Raw genomic sequence first — 25,749 nt, forward strand, 5'->3', positions numbered from 1 at the left:
TGTAAATCTAAAAGACCCTCAATTTTCCAACCGTCACTGAAGCAAAAAAACTAAAACTTTATTTAATACACTAGTTATGACTTTTTAAAATTGTGCACGCTTTTTTTTATCTAAACTGTTTTTATGCAAGACCATATTATTTTATATTATATATTTTTATGCATGACCCATTCACGTTTTACTAAAGTTATCATTATTTGAACATGAAATATCTCATAAAAGAAATATGAGAGTGTGTTTTATAATAAATAAAATTTTAAGTAGTAATAAAAAAAAATATTTTATATGATATGTTTTTAGTATTAAATTAAATCAAAATCTTATTACTTTTTTACATGTAAAAAATGTATAAAACTCCAGGTTTTTTGGCAACCTTGTTTATAGTTTTTTGTAGTGACCATTAAAAATACTTATTTTATCAATGTGTTGTTGTAACTAAGTTATCTTATAAAACTACAATTGTTTACACATCCTACATTAGTAGTAAATTTCCTGCATAAATATTTTTCAGTCCATTCGAAATATTTTATATCACTAAAATTTCAAACAATTGTTTATAGATAAAGTTTTCTAAAAAACAAAGGCGATTGTTAAAAATATAAGTCTTTTTTAAGACTTATTAGAAAAAATAAATATATATATTTTTAAGTAGTCTGTTTATAAATACGTATAAAACACGCCTGAAATTAAAATAAATTAGCTAAACGTGGCTAACATGAAAAAAAATATTTAGTTTACTGTCTACCACCCGAAGTTATTACTTATACCACGCTTTATTAAACATTTAGAGTATTCATTTCAAGTACATTATAAAACCATTACTTAATACTATGCTCAAAAAATTTTAATATTTAGTTTTAGAACTTACACAAACATTGCTGTTTCTTTTCACCGTAAAAGTAAATTAAAGATTATTTGGTAGAACTATTTATTATAAGTTTAACAATCCTCAGAGCACAACTGCCATTTTCACACGAATTTTTGGGTCAGATAGTTTCTTTAACTCACAGCAGAGCTGCTATAAATGAAGCTTTCTTAAATCTAACGGAAATAAATAATATACTTTTTTTCACCTAGCTTATCAATACTACACCCATTAAGATTTCAAATTAGGTAACTATAGCATATGCAATTTCAAAAATTCAAACGATAAAAACACTGCTTTAGCGCAATACCATTTCAACAGTCAAAAAACTTCGTAGTAATTATGAAAGTGCTTTAATATATAGAAAAATAGATGAAAAATAGAAAGTATCAAAATAATTTTATTTTCACTAATAAAAATTTATTAAAGAACGTAAAATTATATTAAAAATATATGAATGCGTTCTGTTTTATGATGAAATACATTTATGGTAAAAATTTACAATGGCACGCAGAAAAGGAATATAATAAAAACAGAATATTAGTACATATATATTTTGACTACAATTTTTAGCTTAACAACGTGTTACTTTTTATTCTTTTTAAATGAAAACTAGAAAATTTTGTTCATTTGAAAACTAGAGAATAGCAATAAATCAGTTTTAAAAACCATGCTAAAAAACAAAATTAATACCCATAAAAGTAAGCTTATTTCTTAGCTTAACTAAATATAAGTAAAAAACAAAATGATTTATTTAAACTTACAGAATAGTTATATTTAAATATCTTAATACCTACAATAAACTTGATTTTATACGAAAAAAATTAAACTTAATATGAAAATAGAAAATTAATACGAATATGATATTTAAATGTATAGTGGCTTATATTTTGAGAAAAAACTTAATTTTGTAACAGTAGAAGGCAATCAACACCCAATATCCAACTCCGATCATATTCATTGTGATCCACTTCATGTGAGTATCGTGTTGAGTTATTCCCCACGAAAATGGAACGTAATCACTAAAAACTTCATGACCGATGTACAAAAGTATGGAGTTCATTCCTAAAATTTTGTTTTTTTAGGTAAGGAGTAGACTTATTAAATATTTGATTGATTAAAACTATTCCTAATTTTGCACAAGTTATTAAAAAAAAAATTGTCTTTAATATCAATATTTGTAAAGTGACTAGCTTATGCTTAACTTTAGCCTTAAGTTTAAAATTATAAAAATTCTTTTAGACTATATAGCATATTGAAAATACATAAACAGAAGTTAAAAAAAACTTTTTATCTTTTTTTCTCATAAGGCATTTTTTATTTGTAATAAAATAGTTTTACGTTACTATTTATTGTAGATCTAATTATATGCACATGTATATATTCTAAGATTTGTAGTGTATCTCTTCACTTTAAAAAACTTTAATTGTATTCAAAGTACTATAAATACCTTTCGACTTCTTTGTAATAAAACATAAAAATTATCTGTACTTGTTTTTGAAAACTTAATAAGATCAAATACTGAAACTATTAGCAAACCCTTGAAGATAAAGGGGTTCTTAAACTGAAAGGTATGAAAATTACACAAAGTTAGTATACAATTGAACTTAAGTATAATGGATTTAGTAAAATGTTATTATAGTATAAATAAAAAAACATTATTAGAAATATTCATAATACTTAAAAAAATCCCTTTTTATATTTTTTTTTATTGAGCATGAGAATAAACGACAACCAAATAAAGGCTAGCAAAAAGGAAATTCTCTACATAAGCGGCTACCAGTTATATGCCAACTAAAACTCGGTCAAAGTTTATTTAATTACTTATTTGAATAGAAATAAAGTACTTACCAACAAAATCAAGAGGTTTTCCAGACCAGAACTTTAGTACATCAGTCAATATGTAGAACACGGTTAAATTAAAGAATGCCATACAAGCCATGGTAGTAACATAGGATGTACTCCTATTTAATGAAATTAATGTAAACTTTTATGACTTGTTTGATAGGAATTTTCAATAAATAGTATATTAATAAAGTTCTTAAATTACAATTTTACAGGAGACTTGTTTTTATATAAACTTTATTTTTTTTAATTATAGTAAGCATTTTCTAAAAACAGAATTTATAAACCTTAAAATTAAATAAACATGTGATTTTAAATTATCTTGTAAAAAAAAAACACCTATATACTTTATACTCACGGTACTTATTTTAGTCTATGTATTAAAATTTTATATTTCTATAAGAATTTTTGATAAAAAGTTTAAAAATTATATATATTTTAAACTTACCATAAATTTTTGTTAACTGGTATAAATCCATCGTTTTGAGATGATTTACATAGAATAATAGAAATTATTCCTAGAACAACAGCCCATGACATCCATCTAGTTATACGTGATTTTGCAGTTTTGTAGTACAAAAATATCCTACCCGCCTTCAAATTTATAAATGGAATTACAAAAATAATTAAAACAGATAAAGTAATTATTTTTAAAACTTAAGCTATCCAAAAGTGTATAAACAACGAAAAATTCATTGTGAAAAGGAAGTTATTAAACTTAAGTGCAATTTTCAGGCAAAGTAAAAATTCAGTAAAACTAGGTTAACTATTTAAAATGTTTTTTTATTTATTATACTATGATAAATTATAAAACATAGTTTGACTATTTTTATATGAAAATATTGTTTATTGTAATAAATAACAAAATAGTTAACCAAATTGACTTAATAAAACTGATAAATAGTTTATTTTTTTACTCTATTTTTATCTTTAAACTTATTGTTTATGTTAAAAAATATATATTATTATGACAAATGAAATTTATCTTAAATGTAAAGTAAATAAAAAATTATCTACAAAAAGTTGTCTAAAAATAATGTATAAAATTTCAGTTGGTAAACATTTAACTTCATAATTCTTTTATGATTTTTGAATAATTTATTTCTCAATTTTGCCCGTAAAATTTTTTGAAACCAAGTGTTTTTATATACTTAGTTGAACTGTTAAGTTAGTATTTAAGTAAAACTTTAATGAAAAAAACTTGTATAAAATAATAACTTAAACCGAACGTTTACAATTAAAAATAATAACTTGACATCCAAGGAGAACAATAACACATCCATTTATGGAGCCAAGTAAACCTTCAGGATCAAAATAAACTTTTTGCTCACTTGTATATGTTGGATAATATACTTCCTGTGAAAATAACAAATTTTAAAAATAATGCTTATTTTTTTTTGTCATATAATTAAATTATATAAGTATAAAAAAGGTATCAACTTCAACCTTAGAACATTTTTTAAATTGAAAGTGTATTTTTTTACTTATATAGTAAAAGGTTAAAATGCTTTCAAAGATGAGTATAAATAAATAGAGTCTATAGTATCTTTAGTCAAAATTTTCTGAAACGTAGCCTTACAGTTTTGACAAAAAAAAAATTGACTAATAGGATACATATTTAAGATGTTAATTTAACAGGTTTTTGAATGGTTGTCCACAATTTTAGATGGATAAAGTTTAAAAAATTAGTTAATTACAAATTCAGCTAAGAAAAAGTTCGGGTTAAAATTAATCATACTTCGGGTTTTTAATAATAACATACAGCCGCGGAAATTTTTGGGGGTGGCCTTGCATTGGCTTACTAGTAACACTGATGACTTGAGTTTTGTTTAAAAAATATCAAAATATTGAAAAACTTTAGACAGCACAGTCATGTTTGACAGAAATACTTGCAAAAATGGTTTGATTCGTAGTATATGCTGATGTTATCTCAATGGGAAGAAGTAATACATACATTTAGGTTTACCATCAAAGCTTAAGGTAACTAAGAATGGCTACGTTTTTGTTTATAGTCTGTATTTACGCTGGTCAAATTCAGAAAAATAGTTTGTTTAGCTTTGTCAGTTTGATAAAATAAATTTTGTTTTAGAATGAGCTTCACCAATGAATGAGCTGCGCTCTCATCGTGTTAGTACCAAGAGAAGAGTTTATGATGCCACAAACGGTACTATAATTTGTATAAACTGTAGTTTATTAATATACTATAAAAATTCACCCGATTTTTTAAAATATTTTCTTTGTTTATTAACTTATTTTATATATTTTTTGAATTTTTTAAATTATTTTCTACTTATTTTTCACTGTCACTATTAACCCTAAACCTTACCCTCGATCGATAAGCGGTTCTCGAATTTTACTGGGTGGATTTTGAACGTGTCCCAGTTTATTTTGTTGGCTTTACTTAAGTAAACTGTAAGCAGTTTTTTAAGTTTAGATGCTTAGATTTTTAAGCTAAGATGTTAGTGTTTTTTTTAAGTTTTTGTAACTCAAGTGTGCATTTTTTCAAAGCTTAAACTTTTTTCTGAGGTCGCAAAACCAATAGTAAAGATATTTTTTTGTTCTTATATGTTTTAAATTTTATGATTTTAAAAACTGATATTTTTAATTAAGTTTACTAATTGTTTTTGAACTTTTATGGATTTTAGTGCTTTTTATTTAGGTTAATGGATCATTGTATCTACCTTGCAGAAAAATCAAGTAATATAAATAAGTCTTTACCTAGGTAACATGATGTAATGAACTACTGCTATACTTGCATTGTTAATTGTTTGAACACTAAATATTAAGAAAATATTTAAGAGCTTGCTGCAGTTATGAGAAATGAGGCTTAAAATCAATGATGCAACAGTTCATCAATACAGTTTAAATCAATGATGCAATATTTGATCAAAACATAAAAATACAGTTTTATGTGGCAGTCAGTGTGTTGTTGTGGAGCTGAGAGCAGGAGCTACTGAACTTAAGTTGAACTTATATGTATTTGTTTGTTGTAGGTATTGTTATATATAGGTTAAATAATTTAATTTGCTTGTTAATTGCTTTAAATTATTTGAATTACATTTAAATGTTTAATAGTTTATTAAGCCTTTTATAATTTATTGGTCACTAAAAGTTTATTTAATTTTGGTTAATTGTTTTAAGTCTTTTGAAATAGATTTAAATAGTTGCCAGTTCTTTAACTGTTTTACAGTTTATTGCACTAAGCTTGGTTTATTATTAAGTTTGCACTTTTGCCAAGTGATTTATAAAAGTTTTAAAAATAGTTTATAGTTTAGAAATAGAATTAGTAATATAGTGTTGTGTGTTTTTTATATAATAAATACATCACCCAAACTGTTTTGTCTGATTATATTAAGTAGTCTCAATTAGAATACAGTATTTATAAGATATTGTTAAATAAGGTAGGATTTAGTTATGATGGGTAGTACTAATAAAATGAGTGTACCACAATCTACACCTTATATGGCGTCCTCTACAGGTAAGAACAATCAACCTTTCAACAAACAGTTAGAAAATACAGAGATAGACACAAGTTTTAATGGCCATACAAAACACAACATTAATAACAATACCCACATGAACTTAAAGCAATAAAAGTCAACAAGCCTTAAAAGATAATTTTCAATAATTTGGTACAGAGGGTAATATTATACAAAAGGCCTTGAAATTTAATTACAATCTTAAAGACACAGGGGGTCATTATAATCAAAACTCCTGTATGGTAATTACAGTCAGCACACTATACAAGAAAATGTACAGGCCAATAGACAGAAGCAGTCTTTAGATTATGAAAGTTCTCTAGAGGGGGAAGACTTGGAAATAGAAGAACTTACAAAACTAGTAGCCCAAGCTAGAATTTTAGAAAAGAAGACCACATTAAAAAAAGAATTAAATTCAATTTACAATGGATTAGATTAAGGTCAAAAAAATCCTAAGTAAGATAAGTTACAGTGTCAGCAGCCCTTTATATAATACTTCCTACACTGTAGGGGCTACATATAATAGCAGTTTGGAACAAAGGACTCTAGAAATTTGCAAACTTTTTCCCAGATTGAGGCCGTAAGGAACCCTATCATTGAATTAAGATTTTTTGAGGATAGGTGTAGTACTTATGGCATTATTGATGATACCGAAAAATTTGAAATTCTCCAAAGAATCTGGCCTCGTTCTGACATAATACACTTTGTTGAAGCTTATGATGAAGATATAACCTACTACAATCTTTATACGTTTTTAGAAGGTAGTTGTAGTAAATTGCCTGGTATCTTAGGAGCCCATTTATCATGGGAGGGGCCAGTAAAATTTCAAATTTTGTACTTGTCAGAAAAAATTGAGCAAAATCTAATGAGGAAGATAGAATTAAGTATTTTATATATGTCCATGCCGCTGATAAATTAAAAAGGAAAATTAAGGAAAATTTTGGACTAAGGTATGAAGAATTTTAAGGCAAATAGAGTCAATATGTGAGATATAAGAAGTTATTGAGCAAGCCAAAAAAATCATATGAACCTCACAAACCATACTACAGTAGGTACAGAAGTAAAAGACACAATAATGTAGGTTGGCAGGAAAACCAAAATTTGTTATTAATAATTGTTATTTGTAATTAAAAATAATAACTACAGTAGTAACCAGCCCAATCAAGAGTACTTTAGGCTTGAAGACAACCAATGTACAAATGCCGGCAGAAATTACTATATCAACAATACCAAATATTAATTAATTATATAATGTAGTTTCAATTAGAATATAGTATTTATAAGATATTATTAAATAAGGTAGGATTTAGTTATGATGGGTAGTACTTATAAAATGAGTGTACCACAATCCTAACCTTATAATGATAACTTATAAACATGATATTTGTTGTATTTATTTTCAAACTTTATGGTAGTTGTGAATTTATTGCTATATAAACACAAAAAGATACTTATTGAATAACTATTGAAAATAAAAGCTAGTAACAAAAATTTACAACACACTTTTCATTACTATTTGTACATTGTAAGTACTTTCAATTATGGCTTATTAAAACAGTGCCTGAGCTGAAAACTCTTTTAAGCTACATATTCCAGAAGCTTATGTATTTAATCGTTAAAGCTCAGTTTATGCAAGCAGAAAAAGTTCGTTTTTAAAACTAAACATTTTAAACTTCTATAGTAAACAGTTTTATAGTACAGTGCTTATTCACTTATCCGGACTTCACTTATCCGGACAGTTTCGGTCAGAAAAAAATTCAAAAAAAATTCAATAGTAAACACAAAAACTCATTCATAAGTTTCGCAACTTTTTAAATTCCAAGTTTCTCCTGAAAAACGTGGAAAAACTATAAAACAAATGTCTATTATTTCTAATTTTAGTAAAACTTCCAATAAAAACTAGTTTGTTAGGAGTGATATGTTTCCGTTAAATTGACTTTAAACTTAGTCAAAGTTTCCCGTTTTCTTTTTTTTTAATTTAAAAAAAAGTCTTTCATTTCATTTAAAGAGATAGGTTTACATTATTTTTTGTTTTTAAAGATAAATTTATTTTATATTGCCTCTTAAACAAAAACTAATATTTTTTTTAATTGATAGTTAGGGCAGGTGGAATTACAAATGATGAATTTTACTTGCTTGACCCATAGAAAATGTATATAGTTGCAGAGGGTTAATAAGTCTGATGTTTTTCTACCATAGAAAAAATAAATTAATTAACCTTAAGTTTAGCTTTTATTATTTATCATTTTATTATATATTACTTACAATTACTACGTATTTGTTTTTACCATAACACTTTTATTATGCATTGCATTATATGCAGCAGTTATATTATTATATGAAAAAAATGTTTTTTTGTAGTTATCCGGATTTTTAGTTATCCGGACACGTTTACAGAAAAATCTTGCCCAACGTGTCCGGATAAGTGAATAAGCACTGTATTCGTTTTCTTAAATATTTTTTTAATATAAGTTTTTTATTGTAAGTTTTTATCGTTAACTAGTTGGTAGAATAATTTTAAACCTAATAATTTTAACAGTAAACAGTAAATGTTTATCTAGAACCAACTCTTAGTTCATTTTAGATTCTAATTTTACTTTCAATTGTTACAACACTTTATATTTTATAATATTTTAAATGCTTCGATTTCAATAAAAAAATATTTCAGTTTATTCTTACTAAGATACTGTTTTGGTAGCTTGTTGAAAGTACTTAACAATAAATAATGAAACGTCTCTTGTTATAAGTTTTAACATAGCAAAGTCGTTCAAAAAGCTTTAAGAAAAGTCATACTTAAAACATAAAATTTGAATGTATAAAACCATTATATTACCACAAACTAGCAATAAAAAAAGCAAAAAAATTGAATAAGTAAACAAATGTAATCGGTTTTCCCTAAATGTCCCTGTTTTTATGATTGTAAAACAATACAACCCTTTTTGTATTTTACATTAACAGTCTTAAAATTAAAATCAATCAATTAAATTTTAAACTTTAACTAATCTAATATTTTTTAATAAAAAAGTATTAGAGTACTCAAACTTGTCGTAAACAAACTTTGCAGGTAGGATGACCATACATGTGATTTTCACCAAAAAACCATCTGTCAATATAACCAGCTGCACCACCTACACAAGAACTATTTAAATATTTTCCATTGTCAGCTAACCCCCCTGGTCCTAGATAGCCACTGTTAAAATATTTTGGTCAAAGTAATTTTTTATCACAAGTGCTTTACAATTTATAAATAGTTAAAAAGTAATTGATAACTTTTGTATACAAAAATAATATCAATTTTAAGAAAATAAACTCTATTTACGGTCATAAGTAAAACGAACTTGTAAAAAAAATCATAAGTAAAAATACTTAACTACTTATAGTTTTTAATTTGACTGGGTTTATTAGTAAAAAAGTTATTTCGTAGACAATATCAAACTTGTTTAAGTTTAAGAAAATAAACGGATGAGTTTTTTCTATGAACAACGCATCTGAGAAAAGAAGCTTTTGTTATTTCCTTAAGTGCTAAACTTAAAAACTATGTATGCTTCTCATTCTTTAAATTAAATTCAAAATAATAGTTTGTTTAAAAAAAAAGTATCTTTATCTTTTTAACAAACTTAATTAATTAAAATGTTGATTTGGTTTAGCAGTAGGACATTGTTTTTTGAAAATGAACATAGTGACTTTGTACTTTTAATATTTTTCTCTGTAGAAAGTATTTTTTGGTGCATTTTAATTTTGAGTTATCTTTTCAAAATGTTTGAATAAAATTTTAAGTACACTTTGAATTTGTTAATGACCATAACTATGTTTTACTATTTTTCAGTTACAGAGTTTACCACACTACTAGGTGAGATTTTTTTATAAGAATAACATTAACTCTTTTATAAAAGCTTAAAATATAATTCATTAGTCAGTTTATGTAAATAAGTGTTATTTTTGAGATAAAGAAATTTTTGTAAAATATTTCCAACACAAACAAATTGACCGCAATTTTTTCGTGACTAATTATTTTTTAAAATTTATCTTCTCTACAATTGATCAAGAATTTACCTCAAACTTGCTTTATAAGAAAAATTTTTATTTTAAAGATATAAAAACTATAAATAACCACTTATGACCAAAATTTAAAATTTATTTTATTCTTAATAAAAAACATGCTTGTTTTCTAGATTTTAAAAATTCTTACAATAATATTATTATTATTTAATTAAAATTAGACTTAACTCTGAGTTTGAGAACGATTGATTAAAAACTGTATGAAAAGGTATACTTTAAATTATATTTTTGGTATTTCAAATTTAACCCTTTCATAAACAACTTATTGAATTCTCACACTTTGCACCCTTAAATCTCAAGAACTAATTTGAGTTTGTAAAAAGTTAAAAGCAGTAGTTAGATAAGTTAAAGATTATCAAGAAGAGATTAGCACTTAAAAATATGCCTAGTCCTCCGTAACTAGATATGAAAAAAATATTTGAATGATTTTAAAAGTTTTGCGGCCAGAAAGCCAAGATTTTAGCGCAAGTAGAGCTTCAAACAAAATTCTTAAAATTTTGTCTTCAACTCACAGTATGCTAGTTGAAGCGAGGAGATTTGAAGTGTTTTTACTTAGATTCATGTACTAATTACTTCAAAACTATAAAATCATCAGTCAAGGAAAAAAAAACATTAAAAACTAATTCCTAATCCTTTTAAATATATTTTTCTTTTTTTAATAATTCAATTATTTCAGTTTTTGTTAATAAATTTTCATTATTATTTTTATTCTAAGTATCAATATTCTTTTCAATAAAAAAAATATTTTTTTAAAGTTTATTTGTAGTTAAAGTATAATAAATTTTCAAAGATTAAGTTTTTGGAGCACAATTTTGAGAAAAACATGTAACACATGTGTTTTCATATTATACGTGTATTAATAAAATCTTTAGATTTAGTATATTTAAACGAATTTGAAAAAAATCCAACATAACATAAGCTAGGTTTTTTTTTAAGTTTAGCCGACCGACGTACTCTTTGAAAATACATAAAAATATTTTAAATGTTTAGTAAAACGTGTCTTTTTCAATATCAAAACTTTATGTTTAAGATACACTAAACATTTACAAGCTTTTGGAAAAGAAACATAACTAAAATATGAAGTTAACTTGTTTTATTTTTAAGTTTAAAACAAAACTTTTTTTTGTATAAGTAAAGAATAGCGCAAAAAAAAAATCTACTTTAAGTCTGATAAACTTTATTCTCAGGATTTTTTTATTTAGCTTTTGTAAAATTAAATTGATATAATCTAGGGATTCATTAGAGTTATTTTTCTTATATCTCCAAATTAATCTATAGAAAATTACATTCTCTATTTACAGTTAAGCGCAGTTTGGGTCCAGTATGCTTCTATTTCTTACATTTTTCTAATTTGATTGACTTTAATACTTGAATTAATTAATAATTAAATAAAAACTAATTAACTAACGTTGGACATCCTGGAACTGGAAGAAAAAATGTTATACTAAGCCAAACTGCTTCCAATAACAAAATAGCAATCATATGGCTCCAATATTTTAGTATATCTTGAAATGACTTCAATTTGCTTTCGCCTATTTTTTTAACTAGAATCATGTTTTGAAAAAAAGTCGAAGTTGTTTACATACTAAAATATATACACAAGACAAAAATAGCTTGAAATATTCTTTATTGACACCTTAAAATTATACTATAAATTTTTTTAATTGAAACTTGAAACTTTGTTTTTTTAAACAAAAAGTTTTTATAAAAATAAAGAATTGAAGGTCATTAATGCAAACTAAACAAATATTTAACATTGATGGTTAAAACTAAAACTGTAGTGTTTGTATACTAACAGCTATGAAAACAGTCCTATATTACACTTTGAATACATGTGGTTAGTTTTATTTTATATATTTAAATTAACAACTTTTAAATCATACAATTTTTTTTTTAATATAAAAAAAACTCACTAAAAGCAAGCTCCATATTTTCACAAGTAACATGAGCTGCCCACTGAAGAAAGAATGAAACAAAATAAGCAATAGAAAATCTTTGCAAGACTCCTGGAATTCTTAAACTCGACCATGTTGCTATAATAATGCTTGTATAGATAAATTTTACAATTTAAAATTAAACATGAATTTGACACTTCAATAATTTATTTCAAAAACTTTTATTTAAAACAAGTTAAAATTCACATTATAAATTATATATTTATTTCAAACGCTTCACTACCTCTATTTTTATGCTAATAGTTTAAAAAATAAAGCTTTTTCCTAAAACCTTACACAGTGGGGCAGCATCACATAGAAATTTTTTTTAATTTCTTAGAAAATTAAAAGACAGAAAGCAAAGATCCTAGCACATTTAAATTTTCAAATCAAATTTTTAAATTCCACTTACAACAGAAGTTATGTGGGTTGGTGCGCGACGATTTTGAAGTATATGTCAAATTCTGATGTATTTTAAATTTAAAATCAACCATTAAAGAAAAAAAAAACTTAATCATCCAAGTAATTATGTTTTTCTTAACTAAAAAAGGGTACTTTAAAGTTTTTTCAAAAATTTAATTACTAGTTTTGTAAGATCTTTCTAACATTAAAAAAATAGAAAACAACTTTTTTTTTTTGCTGTCAATCTAGTAAACAACGAAAAATAAAGTATTTTGGGAACAATCTAAGAATATATGCATATATTTCTCAAATCCTTAGATTTACTTTGTTTAATAAAATTTTAAAAACATTTCCATTTTAAATACGAGTTTTTTTCAAACGTAAACTTTGATAATACCCTACAATTTTTTGTTTTTAAGTTTCATTGAATATTTTAATAGAAATAACTAATTTTAATTTTTTAAACTTTAATTCAGCATCTACTTAACATTTACTATCTGTTACAAAAAAAACATAAAAATATATAAATTATATTTGTTAATTTTAGGGGTTTAAATAAACCTTTTCTTCTTTGAAAAATTCATAAAGGAGAAATTTTTTAAGAAGCTACTACTTCTACTACTACTACCACCAATACTAATTAAAGCTTGTCAACATTTGTTTTACTGAGTTTAAAAATATTACTTAGTTTAATATTTTACATAGCTAAAAAAAATTCAATGGCTCTAACTTTCGACTACATTGAAAAATTTTTTTTTTTAAGATATACGTTGATTTTATACAAAACATAACTCCCTATGTCTAAATCAGTGCGATTACGACCCACTGTGACTTTATCAGGTTTTCCTTTTAAAAGTTTATAATGTACAAAAGTTTACCAGTAATCTATAAAGAGTAACATCATATTTTTTTACATAAGTAATCGTTCGTTTATCTTTACTGTAATATCCTAAGCATACTTTGGCATGCATTTATTTGTTTATCTTTATTACAAAGTTTGTTTATTTTGGTTCGAATATGTAGTTTTTAATTAACAGTGTAAAAGTAAATTTTAAAAATTTTTATACCTTATAACAACTTTCATACTTATTTACTATGTATGGTACAAGTACTTGTTTTGGCTTTTTTAAACAATAATTGATAACTTAAGAAATGACTTAAGTTTTGTTGTTTGGATAATGATCAGTTTACTGATTTACTAAATTAAACATAAAATTTTTCAATATATAAAACAAGTCTACATTTCTGGTATATCTTAAATGCTACTATTGAACTAAAAGTATATTTACTACCTCTAAGCTGCTGTTTATAAATTATAATAATAGTTACAAAAAAACTAACTATTGTGATTGATGATAAAAATTCCAATTGTGAATAAAATAATAGTTCTTCGAAAAGCCTTGTAAAAAATGAGGGCTTTACTTGTTTTTTTTCGGATAAGACTTTCTAATGACAACGGTATATTAACGCCCATTAAAAACATGAACCATGGAAAGACAAGATCGGCCACTGTTAATCCTTTAAGTAATAATTGGTTTGTTTGAACATACTTTTTAATTTTCAAGTATTTGGTCCTCTCACAACAATAAAAATATTAACAGTATTTATTTTGTTCTTGTTTACTGTAACAACGTATTAAACTTAACTTACAAACTAAACACGAACTTTTATTATTGCACTTTAAAAGACTTTAAATCACGAGAAATATACTTAAGTTTTTATTTAATTTATGAGTATTTGAATTAAAGTCATAAAAAAAGCTTTTGTTATTTAGGTTATAAAATAAATCAACTGAAAAAATATGATTTTGTGATTAACTAAACCAACATTCTGCTTTGCTATTTTTCCTACCTTTTGGTTATTAAACTAGTTAAATTTATTAAAAAAAACTTTTACATAGAATGGGATCTCACACATAGCTTAAGCTAAAAACATAAACTAGTGAACAAATAATAATTTTTAAACTTAATTATAGTATTGTGCAAATCAATGGTTTATTAAAGTATTTAAAAAGCTAAAATTTAAAACAGTCGCTGTGTGCTGGTATGTAGAAAATTTAAAATATTTATATTATAGTTAAATCAAAATTATAGTAAATTATCATCCTTTCAACAAGCTTATTAGTACATATAAAAGTTATACACACTAGTCTAAAATGAGTATTGTTATAAGTTGTTAGACTTAACGTAATATAGTTGTGGATTCATAACATAAAAAAATGTTTGATCAGTTTTAAACTCAACATTGACCGTAAAAATATGTTGATATTTTTTTAAAGGGAAAAATTAAGTTTTTTATCTAGGGCTACCAAGTATTCCTTACAACGAATACTTTATCGAAAATAAGTAAAAGTATCTTCTCCAAAACTTGGATGCATAGTAGAAAAATTTAAATCTATTATAAATAACTTTAAAAGTATTATTGCTGTATAAAATAAGTACTTTTTTCTTTAAGATTAGCCTTTTGCTTACTCTAATTTTTATATACAAACCAAAACTTTAAATAAATAGTAATGAAAAAAATAAAAATTGTTTGTAAAAAATATTTATGTAGTAGTAAAAATAGACAAAAATATTTAGATTAAAAAATTAATCTAGACAGAATTAATTAAAACAAAACTTCGATTTATATTGACAACTTATAAATACATACTTATAAAAAAATTAAATATTTTCAGAAAAAAAATTAAAAAAATTTTGGAAAATTAGAAAATTATTGCCTACCAAAATTAGTTTTTTGTAGTATGTAAAATAAATAGTTCGAGCTTATAGAAAAAAAAAAGTCAAATTAAAAACCTACTACTTATGTTAAAATTCAGAAAGCTAGTTATGGAAATAATAGATTAACGGTTTCTGTTGTTTATAAACTAATATTAACACTGCTAACTTATCAATTAACTCATACATATTATAATATCCTTTTAAATTAAGCTTAAAAAATTATATGAAATTTTTAAAATTGCAAATGCACACATTTATACCATCCCAAGAAGAATGTTGGAAAAAAAAATACATTCCTCCATTATAATTGACAAATATCATGACAACAAGACACAATCTAAAAAAAAATATTTATTAGTAGTATTGTGTTAAAAATTACCATTCCATTTAGAGTGTCTAAAAAACCAGTAGTTTCCACCTCGGAAGTTAACAAATATCATCACAATTAGACACAATCTGTTATTTTGATATAACATATTGATATAGCTAGCTAAAAAATAAGTACTATAAATTGTAAAAGAATTGAACAAGTAAAAAAAATAGCCAAGCAGATAAAGGAAGAAACATTTATTGTTCAGAAAATATATATTATATCTTAATATTTAAAAAAATATTAGGATGATCAGCTATACTAATTCTAAAAAGTTAACATAAAATTTTGATCATATTACTTCGATCATCAGACAACAAGCTTTTGGTTGGTGGTATTGTGGTCTGATGATCGAAATGGTATGATCAAACCTTTATTTCTTTGAGCTTGTCTCACGAAATATGTTAATCCAGGTTTATGTTCTGTTAAATTTTTGCCTGTATTCTTTAATCTAATTCTTATATGTCCATTCTTTTAGTTTTAGTAAAATAATGTATAAAAGACTATATTGTAAAGGTAGAAATAAATAGTAAATAATATAGTTTGAACTAATTATAATAGGTAACTAAATCTTAAAACATTAATTCTAAAACAGAAATAAATTTATAAATATTTTATTGAGTTTCAATAATTTTTAAACTCAATTCAAGTTTTAGTATAAATCTTAGTAATAAAGATAATAATGTTTTTATTCTAATGTTAACGTTTTATTTAAATATATCTATTTGAATTGTTTATACAACATAAAAGTAGATGGCACAGCCATAAAAACATTTTTGAGTCTATAAAGAATACAGCGATGAGCAATCATATGTATTAAGTTTTAAAAATAATAACATTAAATTCAAAATTAAACATAAAAAACTACCCTCTGAAAGTGTCGATAGACTTTAATCTTTCTCGCTTTTCATTATTTTCATTTTGTTCAACTTCTTTTTTTGGTTCTTTTTCAGTACTATCATTATCCTTTAATTTAATTAAATTAACAAAACATAAAACATGTTTTTATCAAAATCCAAATACTTAAAAGTCAATAACAATCACTTATTTATATTATTTTTCTAAAATAAATAAATATATTTATGAAGTACGTTTTAGCAATAAATAACATTTACCTAATGAACACCCTACAATCAATAAATTAAGTGTTGCAAGATTTTAAAATAAATCTTGGTAAAATGTTTTAGTATTAAACCAATTCAGTCAAACCTCAGCTATTGGACTAAAACTGTTATTTTTTCTTTTAACCAGCTTGTAGAATGAGCATTCTACCAAATTGAATAACAAAGTAAGACCTAATAAAGTGCAGAACGCTATCAGAATGGCTGAAAATAAAATAATAAATGTTAACATGTCATTAACTGTTTAAATTTAAACAAACTGTATGAAACTATAAATAGGCTTTGAACAAATTTAAAATAACAGAAACTAACGTATATAACTGTTTATAGGATCTTTGGTAGTTTCAATGTTTGAGATATTGCATTCTCCAATAGAGTTTAAACTTAGCGTTACCTGATAATTCCCATACTCACCAAATTTTTTATAGACAGTTTCACTGATTAACAAAAGTTTTGTAGTTATATATAAAAAATGTGATTTTTGACAAAAAAATTGTTAAAAAAAAACAAATTGTTTCTCAAGTGTCTAAGCTGTTTAAGCAAAACTATTATAAATATTATTTTCAAGTACAAAATTATATATGATTATTGTATTGAAAACTTACTTGCAAGATCTTGTAACAAAACTTATGCTTGTACCCCACCTGGTGTCAACAATAAAGGTTGTATTATAATGATGGCGATCTAGCTTTGCTGCTGTGTAGTATGCACACTACAATTTTTTTTTATTAAATACCAAACATTGCAAAAGCTATTATTTTTGACTATTTAATGTTTATTAGTAAAAAATTATTTTAAACTAATTTTATTAAAAACGTTTTATATCTATTTTTTTGGTAATATAATTTCAATTTTAGTAAAACTTTTTATTAGTTTGTGATTTTTTTTTCAACTGCTCAAAAAATTACTTAGTTAGTAACATGCATACTTACATTATAACACTCGTCTGATAAAAAATTTATTAAAACATCTTCAGACTTGTAACCAGCTTCAGACGTCTTGATTAAAGTTACTGTAGCAGTATCCAACTTGAGATTGTTTTTTGATTTAATATTGTAATTTAAAACAGTTTCATCCAAAAGTTGTTGAGTTGAAACTAAAATTCAAACAATGTATGTACCAATAAAATTACATTTTTCAACTACTATATTATTTTTGCAAAAAAATTGGTTTAAAGTAGAAGAAAAAACCTCGGTTAAAGATCCAAGCAAACAGTATTTTCTATAAAACATTCTTATAATAAAGTAAGCAAACAGCAAGTATACAATTATCTTAAAAACTGTTTGTACAGATATAGTGAATTCTAATTAGGAAAAAAATAAAATAAAAGTTTAAAACTTTTAGATGAATAAAACTTTTTAGAGTCATTATAAGCGAGTTTTGATCAGAACCTAACCAAATCAAAGTTTTTCAAAACCTTTAAACTAGCCTGAGTAAGCATGGAACAGCCTGATAATGTTAAACCTGTGAAAGGATTTTTTGTTATGTTTTATACTTTTATAGTTATAATAACTACTATTAACACTATTACTTAAGCTTGACAAATACTGATCATATTTTGCTTTACATACAACTAAACGTTTTCAATTCAATAAAAGGTTAATTATCATGGGGATAAATTTACACATGATGTAGATTAGTTGATAATTTTAAATACCTTTTGCCTCTGCATAAAAAGTTAGGCTGATGTAATTTAACATTAAAAAATATTTGTAACCCTTTACATTTTTTTTTTGTTTCACCTTAGCAAAATAGTTTTAAGCTATTGTGTATTTTAATGTGCATCTTTTACTCTAGCATTCTTATCATTTTAGAGCACACAAAAAAAAAGAGATAAATAATAACATATTTAAATATATGCCTAATCATTTGTCCTAAATTTTGCAACTAATTTTTCATGTTTTATAAGCTTTAACATTTAACTGTAAAGCAAGGTTGCCACTAGTTTTTTCAAATTTTTTTCCAGGTTTTCCAAATATCTTCCAGGTTTTTAAAAGTACACATTTTGTATATGTTTTTAGTTTAAAGTTAAATTCTATGTAAGAAACTGTGTTTTATAGTATAAAAACATTGAAAAAATACTGTAAAGCTATTTTAAATGTGTTTTTTAATTAAAAAAATTTCGTTGATGACAAAAAGTTTTTACCTATATGGTAGATTTTTTGTGTCAAATCGAAATTTTGCTACTGAACATTTTAAAGTTGTTAAGAATTCAAGGTTTTTCCAGGTTTTTTTCAAAAATTCTCCAATTCCAAGTATTTTTTACCTAAATTGTCAAATTCCAGGTATTTCCAGGTAAAGTGGCAACCTTGTTTAAAGACATATACACCTAAATTTTTTTTTTATAAAAACATTAGAACTAAGTTATCTACTGTATAAAATATAACTATCAGTGTTATGTTATCAAAAAATTTTTTGTTGATTCATTGGACAAAAGTTTTTTAAATGCTCTATATTTTATTTTTAAATTACTAAGAGCATGACTGTAAATATTATGATTTCATACTTTATGTTTACAAAAAGGCTATGGTATTATTATAAAGTTAAGTAAAGCTAGCCACAAAGCAAAAAATTTTACTTAATAGTTAAGATTTTAAAAAATGAAAAACAAAAACATAAATTAACTTTTTTTATGGTAAAAATATCAGTCACTCTACAATTTGCAATAATAAACATTTTCTTGGCAATATCTGTTACACGATGTGTAATTTTACATGTCCCATTATTATTAAACTTTTAATTATCTAAAAACAAAATAAACAAAAAATAAATTTTAACCAAAAAAAAACCTTGATGACACCCCATTTGGGAACACTTACAAGGCTGAAATCTTAACATTAAAAACCACCAAGCGTGGTAAAATAATAAAGCTCAAATCCCAAAGAAAGTGATCACTGGATTTACAATAACAGAATCACACCTTCAGCTCAACCATGTGATCACTGCCACCAGAATGAACCCACAATCAGTTGTTAAAAATGCACATTAAGCTAATATCATAATATATACAACAACCTTTAATAAGTACCATAAAAACCATTGTAAAACTATTTTACAGTAGTTCTACTAATAAATGTACTTTAAAAATACTATTTTACAGCAAAATTGAAAATTCTAAAACTCATATAGGTAAAAAAAAACTTATAAAATAAGATATAATTAAAAAAATATTAATAATAATTTTTTGGAAGCAGAAAAAAAGTACATAACTAACAAGTAAAATATTACAAATAGAAAAAAAGCAAATATTCAATTTTTTAAACCTATACAAGTTAGTTTTCCTTATCAATAAACCAAAACTAGCTAATAATGTAGTAGTATAAATATACACAAAACTAACCGTACATACACTAAGATAAAGACATGAAAAATGCCAACTAAACACAATTAAGCAACATCTGCATCATTGCAATCATTCTAAACCAGGGTTTCCCAAAGTGGGCCAAGTGGCCCCCTAGGGGGCCATGAGCAGCAAAGGGGGAAGAGGGGGCCATGAGCAGTAAAGGAGCCACAGGGGGGCCATGAGGCCATAACTTGAAACTTACACTAGATATGCTTGAGTTGCAGATGAAGAGCAAAAAAAAGGTCTTATGTGTATTTTATGGTATTTAGAAACTTACACTAGATATTCTTGAGTTGCAGATGAAGAGCAAAAAAAAGGTCTTATGTGTATTTTATCAGTAGTTTATGAGTAACCTATATGTTGAAGGGGCCATTGCTTTTTCAAACTCTTTAAAGGGGGCCATTTGCAAAAAAGTTCGGGAAACCCTCTAAACTTACTCAGTATACTAGCCCAAAAAGAATTTTTTGTAACTGTATTTAAACTGATCCTTTTATAAGTTTCTAAGGTTTTCTGGAACACTGTACCACAACTTAGGACCCAAATCCTGAAGAAGTTTAAGATCCTAAATTGTGGTCTAGTGTTTCAGAAAATTTAAAACCTGTAGAGTAGAAAAAACTTTCAAGCTGAACTAATTCTAATTGGTTTAAGATCTATAAAAAACTAGCCTTAATTTTTCTTAAATCTTTAAAAACTGCCAGATATTTTAGAAAAAAACAGATAAGCCATAGTTTTTGTAAAACACTATAACAAGAAGCTCAGCCTGAGATTTTTTTATTAATTTTTTAAAATAATTTTAGATTAAAAAAAACTAGCCTGATTTAGACTAAGTGTTTGGCAACCCTGTAAATCGTTGAATAAAGTTAAACTATTAAATTTTGCAATAAGTTTAGTTACCTGCAGTAATAATTGAAATCAAAGCTATAAACCATATAGGTTTATACATGTCAATATTTTTCTCCATTCAAAAAATTGCAAAAGTTTTACTTCCTAGCAGGTTAATACTTTGTTAGGGGAATTCCAATTTCTGAATTTAAATAACTTTTACTAACTACCAAACTGAAATAAAACACAAACACATGTATATTACATTAGCTACGTGCGAGAAAGTTTGTATCAGGGGCGTATCAAGACTTTTTTAAGTAGAGTTGCACAATATTTTTTGTTTAATATTAAATATTTTTGTAGTAGCTTTTAATAATACATTTAAGAATATCACATAACTGTCTAAAAATTCTTAGGCACATTAAAATATGCAAACTTTAAACAAATAAAAAAAATAGTGAAACAGAATATAATATCTTAAGATGGAACTCAGTTCTTTAATCTTTAGGAAAATAATTTAAATATATACTTAACTTGTTATTGTTGACAATGGGAAAATTTTGCCTTACATTGTTAAGCTAACATGTGTAACTTAATCTTTTATACATAAGAATGAAAAAAAACGTTTGACTTTTATCAACCACTGTTGATTTCTTATATCTTAATATAAGAGAAACATTGTTTTGTTTATAAAAAATATAAATAATCTTCTTAAAGCTATTAGACTTTCAATTGTTTTAGTTAAAGCAAACTACAATATAAAAAAAAATAAAAACAGATTACTAATCAAAATTAGAAATTAATTTATCCTAATATTAATAAAAATATATTTAATGATGTATAAAAATTTCTTAGTCAAACATTTCTAGTTAGAATAATTTAACAAAAAATAAATTTAAGTCAAAACAAACAAAATTTTTGAAAACAAACTAATAGCAAACATGAACTATTATTTTACAACAAGATGAAAAAACTAACCATACATATACTAAGATAAACACATAACAATTGTTCCTTTTTTAAGTTTTAAAGGTTTTCTGGAATACTGTACCACAACTTAGGACCCAAATGTCTTACTTTGATAACTGTCAAGCAATTTACTCATAAGAAACTGGCAACTACTTTGTACAATGCAGAGTTTCCGGAATTCCAGAAATAAAAAGTTTTAAATACAAAACATTCTATATTTTAACTTAAATTGTCATGATCGAGTAATTTTGAGGCGATTTAGCTATAAAATTTAGCAACTATTGTACAGTGTATTTTTAAATAACAACTTGTAGATTATTACGTCATATCATAAATATATTTGTATATAAAATAACTAGCAAAAATAAATTATAGATCTTACAAAAAATTGATGCATTGTCATTAAATCAGAAGGATATTCAAAATCAATTTTTATTTAAAACAAAATACAAGTTTCTTTGGTTTATTTTTAAAGTACCGATCGAGAACTTATACAAATTTTAGCACGAAAAAACTAATGTATTTAATACATACTAACACTTATTTGTTTATTAGCATACGAAAATTTACAACATTACAACATATATAGTTTAATAAAAAATTCGATTTAAAAATTCCAGTACATACGCTTCATAAAAACAAAAAAAAAGTCTTTAATATTCAGCTGGTTCAGTTTAAAATAAAAAGCACTTTGGTAAAAAGAGATGCAAAAGTTATACAAAAAACAATATGACGTAAGAGTTGAACATTGTACTTTACAAATATTCGGTGCAAAAATTGATCTTTCCATCTAACCAAACAAAAAACTAAAATTCACAAAAACTACAGTTAAGTGACTATAAAATACTTTAAAATTTATTTTATTTAAGAGGAGCTTTTTTGTATGTCGACAAGACGATATGAATTCACTCCTCTTATTTAAACAACCTTCCTTTTTTAACGCATACATAACGGCTGTTGATTCTTTCAAGCACAGCCTACAAACAGGGTTATTACCATTTGCTATTGGCTGTACTCTTTTTATCACCTCCCCAGTAAATTTAAAGTTAATGTTTTTGCGCTTAAGGCCGCAAATATACTTAAAAAGCTCAGTCTCATTTTTGTATACACCACCCTTAAAGGATTTTTTATGGTTAGCATACCGAAATCTGAACTGAGTTGAGCATAAGCCGATGTAGAACTTCTTTTCTGGTCAGAGTTAATTGTTGCCTTGTAAATAATGTTCTCCGAACGACAATTGTCCCCTGTCAAATCATATTTGCAGCCACTAGCACAATCACACCGATTTTTGATAAAATTACTTTTGTATAAAACCCATTGTATGCGTATGTATGCGTTAAAAAAGAAAGGTTGTTTAAATAAGAGGAGTGAATTCATATCGTCTTGTCGACATACAAAAAAGCTCCTGTTAAAGTACAATAAATTTAAAAGTATTTTATAATCACTCAACTGTGGTTTTTGTGAATTTTAGTTGTTTGTTTGGTTAGATGGATGATCAGTTTTTTGCACCGAGCATTTGTAATCTACAATGTTCAATTCTTACGTCATAGTGTTTTATGTAGTACTAGAATTTTTAAAATTGAATTCCTAATAAATTTTTTTAAAGCCCTTCAAGTGAGCTTAGTAGAAAAAGATTTAGTTTAAATAATCATCTTATTTTCTATATATATAATAAGGTTATTATTCAAATTTGAACACCTTCTACTGAGCCCACTTGAAGGGCTTTTAAATAATTTTTTTGAAAAGTAAGATTTTAAAAATACTGGTAGACATGTTTCATAAGACTAGACGCCTTAATCATCAGCGAGTTAAGTTAAAAATAAAAAGCACTTTACTAAACATAGATGCAAAAGTTATACAAAAAAACAAAAAACAGTATGACGTAATATTGTGCATTACAAAAATTAAGTACAAAAATCGATCTACCATCTAACTTTCAAACAACAACCTATCTTGTCGACAATTGAAAAAGCTCCTCTTAAATTACAATAAATTTGAAGTGTTTTATAGTCACTTAATTGTTGTTTTTGTTAATTATAGTTGTTTGAAAGTTAGATGGTAGATCGATTTTTGTACTTAATTTTTGTAATGCACAATATTATTTTTTGTAATGCACAATATACGTCATGATGTTTTTTGTTTTTTTGTATAACTTTTGCATCTATGTTTAGTAAAGTGCTTTTTATTTTAAACTTAAATGGCTGAAAATTAAGGCGTCTAGTCTTATGAAACATGTGTACCAGTATTTTTAAAATCTTACTTTTCAAATAATTGTATATATATATATATATATATATATATATAAAGGTTTATTTCAAATTGTAAATTTTTTTCATTCGCTTTTCTTATCTTTCGCTTTTCTTTCTTGTGTTACGTTCTTATCTGATTTTCAATTTCTATTTTAGATAAGAACGTAACACTAAACATATGTATCCATTATCAAAAATACTTTTTTAACAAAATTAAAATTATTAAAATTTAAGTGGTAAGCACGAGTATTTTGAAACATTTTCCAACAGTCTATAAAAAAGAAATTCTAATAGCTCAAAACATTTTTCTAAAATAACCTTTTTAAACTTCTCTAAAATGCATAAATTAACAACTACAGCGTATTATTTCAAATTCAGCTAATTGTACAATAAACTGTATCATTATACGTCACAATTATTACAAAAATTTTCAAAATCTAAGTTTCTGTCCACTATTGTAATAAACTCTAGCTTACGGAGGAGTACATGAAATTTTATATTTCATGTATGAAACAGCTATATAAATTATAGCTTTTATGTAATTAGATAAATATTTAGCTCCAATTTAATTTGTCGAGCACTATCGACCAGAACTTTTTATAATACCTTTAATATATATATTAAAGGATATTACATGACTTTTGATGTTTTCAAAATTACGTCATAATTTTTTTATGCTAAATTTTGTAACTTTCATTTGTGTCTTTTGTTTTGTGCTTTATTTTAAACTTGTTTTGAAGCTGATGAGTGCATAAGCACAAAACTCGAGTCGTTTGAGTTTTATATCTTAATATAAACCTTTTTATTATATATATATATATATATATATATTAAAAAAGTTTATTTAAAGATGCAAAACTCAAAGGACTCTACTTTCGTGACTATTCACTCATCAGCTTCAAAACAAGTTTAAAATAAAGCTCAAAACAAAATCACTAATGAAAGTTAAAAATTTTTTGCATAAATAGATTATGACGTAATTTTGAAACTATCAAAAATCATGCAAAACGGCTTGTGCAAAAATTAATATACCAATTCAACAATCATGAGTGAACAGTCAATAATGAGTGAATAGTCACGAAACTCGAGTCCTTCGAGTTTTGCATCTTTAAATAAACTGTTTTATTAATAAAGCCCTCAAGGTGGGCTCAGTGTGAAAAATTTAATTTATTAAGTTAAATAACTTAATTCTATATATATATATGTGTGTGTTTTTTATTATTTAAGGTTTAGACATTATTTTCAATTGTATGTTATTAGAAAAGTTTTTGTGTAGGTTTTCTATACAAATGTTCCAAGTATATCTTTTACTTAGTTAATTTTCGTTCTCTTCATCGTTATTATAAATTTTAAGTTTTAAAAGTTAATTTTTATTAGCTCGTAGTAGATTTTGAAAGCATCTGGTGTACAACTCAATAACCGAAAGGTTCTTTCGTACAACAGGTCCAAAAACCAAACTTTGCAAGCGCTATACTTTTATCGTTCAATGAAAAATATTAACTTTAAAGACGTAAATTATTAATCGTTATTAATATGATAGTTCAGTTTTATATTTATATAAAATTTAACGT

The 25,749-nt window shown here is 24.8% G+C and overlaps 1 protein-coding gene across 1 annotated transcript; it reads right to left on the minus strand.

Annotated features, from left to right (window-relative positions):
* Window positions 1–1,330: 1,330 nt before the first annotated feature.
* On the minus strand, window positions 1,331–21,088 carry LOC145849704 (heparan-alpha-glucosaminide N-acetyltransferase-like). Its single transcript, XM_082954732.1, has 15 exons — window positions 21,033–21,088; window positions 17,728–17,891; window positions 17,401–17,507; window positions 17,108–17,232; window positions 16,884–16,999; window positions 16,543–16,640; window positions 15,684–15,760; window positions 13,926–14,102; window positions 12,162–12,281; window positions 11,657–11,780; window positions 9,247–9,379; window positions 3,962–4,066; window positions 3,159–3,304; window positions 2,717–2,829; window positions 1,331–1,930 (listed from the first exon to the last, which is right to left on the minus strand). The coding sequence occupies exons 1-15, from the start codon at window positions 21,079–21,081 to the stop codon at window positions 1,749–1,751; spliced, it is 1,836 nt and encodes a 611-aa protein (XP_082810858.1). The 5' UTR covers window positions 21,082–21,088; the 3' UTR covers window positions 1,331–1,748.
* Window positions 21,089–25,749: the final 4,661 nt, after the last annotated feature.

Source organism: Thalia democratica, chromosome 2, assembly GCF_965202585.1.
Source record: "Thalia democratica chromosome 2, ktThaDemo2.hap1.1, whole genome shotgun sequence".
NCBI lineage: Eukaryota > Metazoa > Chordata > Thaliacea > Salpida > Salpidae > Thalia > Thalia democratica.